Below are 12,549 nucleotides of genomic sequence, written 5' to 3'. Positions count from 1 at the left end.
AACCTCTTAAATTCCGAAAATCTCCGAGCTGTCAAAGCATTCGGACGAATTTAGTAAACATCTGAAAATGGCTACCACCGAAAGGCCTTTGCTGGAGACAAATTCCAAAGTACAAAGTACGTTGCTATTACCTCCCATTTTGCTCTCACGTCGTGTCGCATTACTTATAAAGTATTTATAAGTGACCAGACGAATTTTGTGGATGACTAATGTCGAGGAAATATTAAATCGACGCCTCCAAATGTAGCCATGGCGAACGTTAGCGAACTGCGATCAGTATGGGAAGTGGAAAGGAAGGGTATTTTGAGGTTTTTTGGGTATTTTTACGTCCCGGAATTATTCGTGCGTTTGGTACATACCCACAGGACTAAAGTATCGTGTCCGTATTCATAGGGAATTTGGTTATAAGTGCAGAGATAAGATCTATTGTTGGTTACTTCACGGTTTCGTGGTTGTCTATCTTGGCAGGAAAGCCAGACCTCGTATGCCGTGGAAAATCATTTATCTTTATAAATTTCAATTAATATAAACTGAAAATAACACGAAATTTTTAGAATAAATAAAGGATAACACAGTAGCCAAATATTTTCCATGGTTAGGCTACTCGAATATAGGCTAAGGTATAGTAGCCTGCAGACCTGTATTTTACCTAGTATGCTATACCTAGCCTACAGTAGGGGGAGTCAAAACTGAATATTACTACCTCGCCTCTCTCCTCCCGTAACCACCAGTTTTTGTGCAAAGTAGTTGCCTTGTTTAGTGCCAGCCCCTTGGGGATGACAGTAAAAACAAACAAAAGATGTAGGTAGCACCAAATGTAATCTAAAGCAGAAATGAAAGGAGGTAAATTTTCCTTTTGGCGTCTGGCTTGAACCAGCTGCGCTATGAGTAGCTATAAAGATGGTAAATATCGTAAGCATAAGCTAAAGATAACTAAACTTAATCAAAAGCAAAGGGGTAAATAGTATTCCGATATGAGACTGTTGGGGATCAGGCCACAATAGCTAATAGTCTTCAGTTTTACTATACCTAGGTACTCTGTTTTTAGCACCAATCCTTTGGGATGAGTGTAGGCTAAAAAAAAAAGGTAAATGTGATAAACATAAACGTAGTAATAAAAAACATAAACAAAAGATGGTCAGTAGGTATTCCGATCTGTGACTGCCTGGAACCAGGCTGTGGTAATAGTCTTCAGGGTAAATCTAGGGTACTATTCCGCGGAGGCCTAGACTATGGTAGTTGCGGTTTTTCTATGGAGTTTTACCCTCTGAACAAGAATTTTAAGTAATATTTATTTGGATGACTGTAATTAACCCCTGGGGGCCAGTACTAAACACGGCGAAATATGTATATACATTGGACGGCCCAATCCCTAGTGGATGTTGTATCCGCGGTTACGTTCCTTGCAGTCCGTGCAGAACTAGGTATTCTGTAGAATTACCATCTTCAGTTTTTCTGCCCCATCTATACTAGTACCTAATACCAGCCCCCTCAAAGATGAGCGTAAAAACAAAAAATTATGATAAACATCATAAACATAAACAAAAGACATGCCCATTATCAGAAGCATAAATAAAAGGTGATAAATATTCTGATTGGGGACTGCAGGAACTGGGCTGTGATAGTAGGTAGTAGTCTTCAGTTTTACTGTAGATGTAAGGTATAGCCTAGGCCAGGCTTAATAAGGCAAACATACGGTATTTTAGATTCTAGTGTAACCCTATCTAAACCTTTTATGAAAATGATTGTATTTCTTGTGGGTAAAGTATTTTGTGGCTGTAATGAATTTTGCATTGCTCTTTAACCCATGTAAGGTGGCATCTGTTATTTCCTTAGTATTTTGTTTGTCATAGAAAGGAAGCTGAATAAAATAGCAGCCTCCAGATGCCAAGTAAACATATAGTAATCAGTAAGATGGTTAGTTCATAGGGAATGTAGTTGATAGCAAAGAAGAAAAGTCTGTAGCAGATGCTTTTAGTCCTGATATGACTATTTTCAACCAGCTTAACGCCTTAGTCCACTTTCCATTAATATATTTCACACTACATCATATCAGGTAGCTTGTATTGCACTGCGTCTAGTTTTCTGCTTCATGAACTTATTTTCAAACTGTAGGTTTGTGCTGTTAATATTATTGGCCATTGCGTTTCTTCACATCTAAAACAGTAAGAATGTCAGTATTCAAAGATATTATTAAAAATCACTCATTTTCTCCACAAATCTTGTTAATCTACGCTTTCTTTATTTTTGTACATAGTTTTGATTGTATCAGTACCTTGATAAACTCCCATCCCATTTTATGCAAAAATAATTGTCCCCCTTTTTTGTCAGCTGGTGAGGATGCAGTCGCAGGGAGGTGCACTGGTGCCACTCCATCAACAGCCACTACAACCACCATAACCACTACAACGACAAGCACGGCATGGCAGATGGAGGTTCTCATGGAACGCCTGCGAAGCAAAGCAGGAGGCTTTCAGACCCTCGTTGAATCAGCGAAGGGGATCAAGCAGGCCATTATGGTAATGCACTTTTGTCTGAGTAGTGCTTTAGCTCCAAAATACATTCAAGAATTCTTGGGGGTAGTTCTGTCATTTTGTACATGCAACTTCCCCGGCAGATATATACTTAGCTTATGTCTCTGACGTCCGACAGAAATTCGAATTTCGCGGCACACGCTGCAGGTAGGTCAGGTGATCTACCCCCCTGCCGCTGGGTGGCAGGAATAGGAACCGTTCCCGTTCTAGAATCAGATTTTCTCTGTCGCGGTAGTGTCAACATATGTTGTTGCTACCTCCTGACTTGATTTTCGTTTTTCTCTCGCCATCGATCTTCTGGGCTGTCTTTTGCAGGGAAGTACTGGGTCTTTGGTTCGGCATACGCTTTTATTAACTTTTTAATGAATTTGGCTTCGAAAATTTCGAAGAATATATGACGTGTAACTACCGAAATTTTCGGTAGACACTCACATAGTTTGCAAGAAAGGGAAATATTAATATTTATTCATTAATATGTGTAATAAGTGTTAGAATTGATTGAGGAAATATACTGACTTCCTACTTTAGGGAGTCAGTAAAGCATGTAACTAGATACGTTTCTTTTAAAAGTTTTTTAGAAACTCGTACTAACGAGCAATTAGAGTATTAACAGTACTAGTAGTGTTGCATCCTCATCACCTTCTTACTTCGCAGAAACTTCAAATTCATAATTGCAATTTGAAGACAAGGATTGTGGCTCAAAATGCGAGCTATTGAAAGGTAAGAAGTGATTACTAGTGTTCCCCATTGCAGTGGAGGGTGCGTCTGATCGGCTCTGTCTCGCTCCCAGGCCTAGACCTCTTTCAAGCTCCCAAGCCCAGGGGAGAAGGAATGTCGAAAGCCGTAAGGGGGTTTTCAGAGAATCGCCACCTGGTCAGGCGTCCCCTCGGCAGGTTCTGTAGAGCGTCCCAGACTGCCAAGGATAGCCATTGAAAAGGCATCCTTAAAAAATGTGCGTCTCTTCATCTTACATCCGAAAAGACGAAGAATGTATATGTTCTGATGATCTAGCGTGTTCTCTGAAAACTAAGAGAACACTGAGCAAGAGCCAGCCAGGAACTTAGGAAGCCGCGTTCCAGCAAGCTAGCGTGAGCCACGTTCCAACAGCCAGCAGCGAGCCGCGTTCCAGAAAACAGACTAGCGCGAGCCGCGTTCCTACAACCAAACGCGAGCCGCGTTCTAGCAACTGAGCGCGAGCCGCGTTCTAGAAAATTTTCTTGGCGCAAGGCGCCCTTCAAAGAGACGAAGCGCCAGCCTGGCGCAAATTGCAACAGAAAAACAGACGGCTAGAGCAAGGAGCCTTATAGTACAGTGGCAATCAGAACGATCCTTCCATTGAACGTTTCCGGGCAAGAGGCTCTTTCTAAAAGGGATCTAGTAGGCGCTCGGGGAACTATCAGGGCGCACAGGGACTTTCCACACAAGCGAACGTTCCAGGAGCGAGTCTCCTTTCTAGCGTGGCGGAACATTCCAGGCGCGCGGACTATCCAGGCGCTAGGCGCAAGGAGCCAGGCGCCAGAATATTCCAAATCTTCTTAAGAGAGAGAGGTCAGTCGCGAGGCTCCTCTTTGAGTAATGCGGACACACTCCTTCATTCATGCTCTTCCCTCGTTATGAAGAGGCAAGCGCTTTGGGAGTTTTTCTTATAAGAAATTCTCATCGACGTTTGGGTATGATGGCGGATAGGAAATATCTACTTCTTTCCGTAAACCCTACAGACGAACAGGAATTCTGTCTCTTCCGCGATTTATGAGGAAATCACGAAGATTAAAGAGTTTCCTGGATTAACTTCCTTCCTTAAGGAGATATATATACTCTTTCTATCATTCTATTAACGAAAAGAACGAAGACAGTAAAAATTTTTCCTTTATCTGCCTCGGCAGGGAAAGAAGGTAGTTGAGTATCTGCTGTATGAGAATACGATACGGCAAATCACACATACCGTAGTTCTTCTTTGTAGAGCAACTCAATTATCAGTATCCTTCCAGGAATTTCCTAGGAAGGACTACGCTTAAAGGGATTGTAAGACAACACCTACTTAGCTTCTAGATTTATCGAAGTCTTGTTTCGCTTAAATATGCATTAATAAGAACTTCCTGAAGTTCGATAATTTTATAAGATTCCTTTATTTAATGGAGTAGCTGGCAACTCTGGAAGAGTAAGGCCAGACGGCTAACGGAGACTGCTATCGCGCCTTAGAGAGTCGAGACCAACGCAGTAACATGTAGGTGTCGGTCATGAGTGGTTGGTTACATGTCTCTCTCCTGCGGGATGGAATAACTAACCGTGTCTCTCCCCTACAATCGCCGGTTTTAGCCTCGGATTGAGGGGATAGTTAAGCAAACATAAATAAAATATTGTCTGCCTTTTGCTAAGAAGCTTTCAATAAGAAAGATATTACAACCTTTCAATGCTGTTTACCGTAGGTAACATTATTAAAGGATTCTAACGCAGCGGAACTCTATATTATATGATGCTCTCATGCTTACGAAAAGCATGCTTATTAGAGTACATGCTTAGTGAGAAGATGAATGTAGTAGAAGAGAATTCACTTTAAGACTTACGGTATGGTCCAAGTCTTATGCGCATACCGAGGTTAACTACAGAATTCCTAGTATCTTTACAAAGGTTTCCTAGATTAATGCTGTTTACCACAATGTGGACAGTATTATAAAGGATTCTAATACGGCAGAGAACGAAATAATATAATTCTCTCATCCTTTCGAGAAACGCACACAACCTTTTTAGAATCGGATATTGCTCAAGAGAAAGATGGGTGAGTCGGTTGAGTTCCCGGATGGGAAACATTCTCTTTAGTGGCAGAAGTTGTTTCCCTGAATGGACTATACTACGTATATAAAAGTTTTTCCTACTAAGAACGGAATTAACACGTGAAGATGTCGGGTACCATAAGGGCACAGATGTTCTGGCACATAACCTTAAAAGAACTAGAAGGAAGCGCCAGCCTGGCGCAAAGCGTCAGAAGCGCCAGCCTGGCGCATTGCGCCAGAAGCGCCAGCCTGGCGCAATGCGCCAGAAGTACCATCCAAGATATTTTCTCGTTTTTAGTCGATTATTAACCTTAAGAGTCCATTGGTTTGGTTGGTTTTGGTGGTTTTTGAACCTAAGAGGTCCAGGAAGTTTTGGTTGGTTTGGGTTTTGCTTCTCACCTCGGTGGTCGCGGGTCGATTCTCGGCCATTCCATTGAGGAGTGAGAGATGTGGATTTCTGGTGATAGAAGTTCACTCTCGACGTGGTTCGGAAGTCACGTAAAAACACCATACAAACAAACAAACAAACAGTAGCCTCTCGAGGCTCGGTAACGGCAAGATTCGTTCCTGATTTCGTTACCCATTTAATCGGAAAGGGGTCGCTTACAAGGAATGATGAAATGATTTTTTTTTTTTAATCACTTAGGCCAATTCCACGACTCTCTCATATCGCAAAGAGCATCGAGAATCTCTTTTTTTCGCCCCTGTTCGCGTTAACAAAAGAGAACCTATTTGGGAACAGACACGGAACGTAACGATCCTTAAAGGTTCGATGCAAGATTTTGCATGTCCGTGAGAACCTTCTCGATCGAAGATAATAACTGTTAACGTATGTCTAACATTATTGAAAAGAGTTTTGAGAACCTGCGGAAGTCTTCATAGATCTCTTCGCAAGGTAGAAGACGAACAGGCTTCCTCTGACTGCTTCCTTTCCTCGAACCAAGAGAGGTAGCAATATACGGACATCTTTAATTTAAAGAAGGGGAATAAACTTTAGTCTTTTTCCCCTAGTTATAAATTCTTAACAGATATTAAGATAAATGGGCGTCAAAGGAAGAGAGGATGAATGCCTCATTTTGGCCTTAGAGAGGTTGGATTCACAGAAGTCACGTTCTTCTCACAGCATGTTTCGTAAGGCTTTTCCAAGAGTATCTGGATATTCTATCAGAATCTATTATAAATAGACCTGAAAAACCTCTCCACTCTGAGTCTTTCCACGTGCAGACTGACCAGAAGTGGACATGAATGAGAGGATTTTTCAAGGTAAATGACAATAGTCATGGCTAAGACATAGAATTGCTGCAGATCGTGCTAGATGGAATGAGGAAACTGTCCTCTTCCGATACCTCTGTGAACCACATAGCGAGGTTTTTTCTTCACTTTCAGAGGGAAGAATCACCTATGTATATATCTGCTATCAAAGAACGCAGTAAAAGGCTATACTCTGTCTCTACAAGGGAATTAGAGATAACAGAGGATTAAGATCTTCGGGATCTATACGATACCGCAATACGACAAGAGTAGGATATCATGTACTTCGAATGGAATTTTTTTTTGTGGCCACAGATTCCGTGTTCCGACAAAATGGAACTGCTCCTCATCAAACTTCTTTGAGGAAGTTTATGAAGGAATTCTTTGTTTCTCTTAGCCCTAAACGACCAAGAAGACAAGTGAATTTTTTGTGCATTGGAATCTCGCATCAGATTCAATGGAGACTCGGCAATGGGTTTCTTATATGCCAGCATTGTATGTCTGGCAAAAGAACTAAATCCCTCTATTCCTGACGCAACGCTTTCAGATAGAAGTTTAGTTGCCCAGGCAGGGTACTTACATTTTCATCTACAGAAGAAGAGAGGTTTGAAACGTTTGCCTACAGAGTCTTCGGGGTGCGATGAGGGCTCAAAATGCTTCCCAGAAGGTATTCAGAAGAATACAATAAGAGCTAGAAATCAGGGTTCCGCCCAATTTCAGCTCAGTCTCTCCTTCGACTTCCAGACTCCTTCCCTTCCTTCGGGCAAGGATAGGGAAGATTCTGCAACGAGGAACCTCATCAACATGTAAGAAGAGATCTCGTTAGCAAAAGAAGTGTTCACGAAGGATCCTCCTCGGAGGAAGACTCTTCTCTCGTATTGTTAGATATCCTGTCGTCTACTGGGTGTAGCTGACTAAATCACCTCCCCTTGCCAGGGGCCAAAAGCTCAAAGGGGAAGAATTTCTTCCACCCTTCTCCAGTCTCCTGATAAACTATGTGGTTGTTCAGGACTCTCGGACAATGTAGCGCCAGCCAAGCGCCAAATGCCAATACAGGCGAAAAACGCCAGAGGCGGACAGTTCCAAGGAACTCTGTCATGGCCGGATACTGAGAAGGAGCGGGCCTCCAACCTGGCGCAAATGCGCCAGAGGCGAACAAATCGGACAGATATAAGAGTGTCCGATGTGGACATCGCCAGACAGCCTAGAGACTCTTCCAAGCTCGAAGCTCCAGCAAGTGTGGAGGAGCCAAGCCAGGCGCGAGGCACCAGCCAGGCTCTAGGAGCCAGCCAGGCTCTAGGAGCCAGCCAGGCTCTAGGAGCCAGCCAGGCTCTAGGAGCCAGCCAGGCTCTAGAAGCCAGCCAGGCTCTAGAAGCCAGCCAGGCGCCATCCAGGTGCCAGGCTCCTTCAAGGCTAGGCTCCAGTCAGGAGTTGAGGATCCATCCAGGCGCAAGGCTCCTTCCAGTAAAGAGAAACCTAAAGCTCTGTCATGGTAAGAGGGCTAGTCCCCATTGATATGATACAGGTAAGGCTCTGCCATGTAAGTGGGTCAGCCCCCATTGGCACGATCCGAGAAGGCTCTGTCGTGTAAGCGGGTTAGCCCCATTGACATGAATCCAGAAGGGTTTGTCAGTCATAGGTCCCTACCTCGCTGAAACTCTTGAGGCATGCAGACTCATAGACAGTAATCATGAAGTCTTCTGCCAAGCTCCAGGCGCAAGGCGCCAGCCAGACGCAAGGCTCCAGCCAGGCGCGAGGCGCTAGCCAGGAGGGAGGAGCCAATCAGGCGCCAGCCAGGCGCGAGGCGCCAGCAGGCGCGAGGCGCCAAGCCAGGCGCGAGGCGCCAGCCAGGCGCAAGGCTCCAGCCAGGCTCTAGGCGCCATTTCAGGCGCAAGGCTCCAGCCAGGCGCGAGGCGCTAGCCAGGCTCCAGGCTTCACCCAGAAGAGATCTATATCAAAGAATGCCCTGGCCTTCTTTGAGACAATGTGATCTCCTAAGCACTTGACAAGTGCATTGATGATTCCTTCAACAGCTGAGAATTAAAAGCGCATGGAGTGCGAGCTTTTCTGTATTCTTGTTCTTTCCTTAACAATATGTCATAAGGACATATTAGCTGTCACATACGGGAGATGCAACTCTGTGTTGACTTCCCATTATCCGAAGGATGTCAAGATAACCTACGAGAGATCCTTCTCTCTTGGTTGATACGTGTCTGCGGATACATTGCTGGGATAGGGAGCCGATACTGATCCTTAACTAGTGAGTTAAATTTTAGTTAACGTCGTGTTTTTTCTTTGGGTTGTTTGAAAGGAGTTTGGGGATAACTCTTTTCAACTTAAGCACTAACCCTCGTGTTAGGATCAGGTGATCGGGATCGGTGTTGTGCTCCTTAATTATGCCACTAGGCATAGGCATATTGTCATGTAAGAGGCTCTGTCGAGTAAATGGATAAGACCCCATCGACAGACCCACAAGAACTCTTAGCCATAGGTCACATCCTCGCTGAGGCTCTTGAGGCGAAGCAGATTCCTAGGCATTAGCCATGGAATCTTCGCCTGAACAAGTAGGAACCAAAGGTTTTAATTTATTTATTACCTACAACGTATGTTGTTTACCTGTCTATTCAGTAAATAGTTGTCTCTTACCCACCACCAAGGGTGTCAATCAGCTAAGTATATATCTGCCGGGGAAGTTGCATGTACAAAAATGATATTGTTAGAATACAATAAAGTTTTGTACATACTTACCCGGCAGATTTATATACGATGAACTGGGCCCACCCAGCCTCCCCTCAGGAGACAGGTGGAAGAGAAAATCTGGTTCTAGAACGGGAACGGTTCCTATTCCTGCCACCCAGCGGCAGGGGGGTAGATCACCTGACCTACGTGCAGCGTGTGCCGCGAAATTCGAATTTCTGTCGGACGTCAGAGACATAAGCTAAGTATATATCTGCCGGGTAAGTATGTACAAAACTTTATTGTATTCTAACAATATCATGTTCTTACTCACTGCCCTGTAGGCATTACTTAGGTTCTTTGCAGCGTCCCTTGGGCCCCTAGCTGCAACCCCTTTCATTCCTTTTATGTACCTCTGTTCATATACGTACTGTTTATTCCATCTTATTTTCCACATTCTCCCAACAATTGTTTCATAGTGCAACTGCGAGGTTTTCCTCCTGTTACACCTTTCAAACATTTCTACCTCTTTAACCTTTTACTCTCAATTTTTCTGTCAGTACTGAATAACCTCATCCCAGCACTTGGCTTTGGCTTAAATTGTATATTCTATTCTAAACTAGGAAAGGTAAATTCATGTTAAAGCAGCTTGATTTTAATGGTATATAAATTATGGCTTTTATTTTGTTTGCCATTACAATGTTGAAGAAACGTTATGTACTACATTATATGTTACGACGTATATCAGTCAGTCAGATGAATTGTACAGTTCCTCTAATGTATATCATGTGCTTTAAATTTAAACAGAACAAACATCACATTCTTGATCCCGGAGAGCGTGCAGCTTTAGGATTGTGCCTTGACTCACTCCAGAATAATATTAAAGTTTCGTCTCTGTCAGCCATGGTAGAGCGACTGGAAGCTACTGCAAGGCAGCTTGGGTAAGAGGTCTCTTTTGTTTCACATGAGGCTGAACATTAGTAGTTAATACAGCCTTACACGTTTGAATTGTCAGTAATAATGTCTTAGTGATACAAAAAGATCTTTACTTTTGTTTATTTGTTTATGTCTGTGTTGATTTCCATGGAAGTAGAATAGATATCTTTCACAACTTTTCACAACATTCTAGAATTCCACTCTTTATGTTGTTTCCTGTAGCTGCAACCCCTTTCTTTCCTTTTACTGTAGCTCCATTTATTTTTTCTTTCATCCATTTTGCTTTCCACCCTCTCCTAACTATTGATTCATAGTGCAACTGCAATGTTTTCCTTCTGTTACACCTTTTAAACTTTTTTACTGACAGTTTCCATTTCAGTCCTGAATGACCTCATAGGTCCCTGTGCTTGGCCTTTGTCTTAAATTCTGTATGCTATTTTACTCTGTATTTTATCTAAGATACAAGCAATTATTTTGGTGGTGGTTGTTGGTGTATTTGACCATGTATTTCATCACCAGGTTGAAGTTCACAGCTGCGACCACGGGATCTGAGGTGTTTGTTTCGTGTGACATGTTCTACGTAGAGGTGTTGCTGGACCCTGATGGCAGAGTGCGTGACGTCAAAGTTGAGCTTGCTGGGGACCAAAATGCACGGGAAGGACAGGTAGGAAATTCGTTTGATTTTTCTAGGAGTTAAGTATAGTTGATGCTCTTGAGCATAAAAAGAAAAGATCTTAGAATGTGCACATTTTTCCATTTTAAGGGTTGATTTTTAGGATGAGTTGCTAGCCCCATGCCCATGCATAAAGATTTTGAGTAGCAAGCTAGGGACCTTGAATGGGAAGTCTCATAGGTGTATACTCTCCTTATGATCATTTGGTGTATTTTGGTTACATTAATTGAAACCATTCCAACTTTTTTGTTTGTGACTGGAAAATAGGTGATGACAGTGCATACATAACTAGTGAAATAACTGGCTGTTAGTAGTGGAGCTGAAAGCCAAGTCCCCCAGATGATAATAGAGATTTATGGGTCAAAAACATCTGGTATCCATCAGTGTGGAGAGCACATTGCAAATTCTTTGGCAACTTAGGTGTAGTATTTCAAATTTTATGTATGCAACTTACCAAGTAGTTACATAGCTATAGTTTCTAAAACCGTCGGCAGCTAGAATTTTTGAAATTCGCAGAAGCGCTAGTTTGTTTTGGTCAGGTGATACTCCCTGCCCACTATCGGGGGAGTGAGGAACCAACACCGTCCGAAAATCAGTTGTTTCTGCCGGCTGGTACTGTCAACACAGTGTTAGTAGCAGCGGAATTTTTGGAATTCTTTGCTGGAGTTATTTGGTGAAGTACTCTGAATATTGGAAGTTTGGTTTTCGGTGATAGCTATTTAGGAATTGATAATAGTTTTAGATAGTTTTGCACCGAAATTCACTAGTTTTGAATTGGTCTACATAATGCCAGACACTAGTTCTTCTTCTGGGATTAGGTATTGTAGTAAAGGCTGCAATACTAGGATCGCTAAAGTGGGTAATGATCCACATTCAATTTGCACAGGTTTTAGGGGACAGACTTGTACCCCAGATCAAACTTGTGGGGAGTGTATTAATTGGGATCAAAGAAATTGAAAGATCTTGACTAGTTACACGAACAAGTTAGAGAGAGATAAAAAGAGAAAAGTGGCTTCTAGAGCTAAAGCAAAAAACTTGATTAGTCAGGAATTGTCTAATGATAATTTGTCTCTTTCTGAACCTTCCCCTCCACCTGTCATTCCCAGACCTAATCTTGGCTCTCTCACACCCGTACCCAATGCTGTGACCAATTTGGAGGGAAGAGTCGATCAGAAATTTTCGATCATGCTCCAAGCGATGGAGAAATTGGGAGCGTCCGTTAAAACTCTAATGGACAAGGTAAGTGGTGAAGTGAGTGCAAGTGTAAGTGTTGTGGAGGAGGTGGCTGTTCGTCCCACTGATTCTCCTAGGCAAAGGTCCCTGTCAAACTCCACAGAACCTGGGAGGAGGCATACTGGTAGCCCAAGGGAGGCGATTCTGTTGACAAATCCCAGATCGCAACAGAGCGCCATTGGAAAGGCGTCTCTAAAGGAGTACTGCTGTCGTCTAGTGCTTCCAGCTCCGGTAAGTACTCTCCTAGGTGCCAGTGGCGTTTCCATGACGAGTCCCGTACATTGAAAAGGAGGGCTCGTAAGTTGTCTCCCTCTCCAGTCCCCTGTAAAAAGGCTAGCTCTTTACGGAAGGAACAGCCTTCGTGTAGTTTTTGGGACTCTCCAGAGAGATTCTCTCAGGATACGGCAGGAGAGGGACGTAGTTAGAGGATTACATCCTCTAAGTCAAAGTCATTGTCAAGAAAGTCTTCCTCTAG

At 43.1% G+C, this 12,549-nt stretch overlaps 1 protein-coding gene across 2 annotated transcripts in view; it reads left to right on the top strand.

The window, feature by feature from the left end:
* LOC135201630 (mediator of RNA polymerase II transcription subunit 1-like) overlaps positions 1 to 12,549 on the top strand; it is a 38,407-nt gene that overhangs the window by 16 nt on the left and 25,842 nt on the right. Inside the window, exons 1-4 of one of the 2 annotated variants that reach the window (XM_064230698.1) lie at positions 1 to 116; positions 2,332 to 2,519; positions 10,040 to 10,173; positions 10,688 to 10,832. The exon at positions 1 to 116 is cut by the window's left edge and continues 16 nt beyond it. In XM_064230698.1, the coding sequence (XP_064086768.1) occupies positions 68 to 116; positions 2,332 to 2,519; positions 10,040 to 10,173; positions 10,688 to 10,832 (516 nt within the window). In that variant the 5' untranslated portion in view covers positions 1 to 67. Of the gene's footprint in view, positions 117 to 158; positions 299 to 2,331; positions 2,520 to 10,039; positions 10,174 to 10,687; positions 10,833 to 12,549 lie in introns of those variants that run through there. The other variant, XM_064230699.1, reaches the window with a different exon arrangement.

The sequence above is a fragment of the Macrobrachium nipponense genome, chromosome 28, assembly GCF_015104395.2.
Source record: "Macrobrachium nipponense isolate FS-2020 chromosome 28, ASM1510439v2, whole genome shotgun sequence".
NCBI classification, from domain to species: domain Eukaryota; kingdom Metazoa; phylum Arthropoda; class Malacostraca; order Decapoda; family Palaemonidae; genus Macrobrachium; species Macrobrachium nipponense.
The sequence above is the reverse complement of the archived record's forward strand: the minus strand, read 5'-3'. Positions and strand labels throughout refer to the sequence as shown.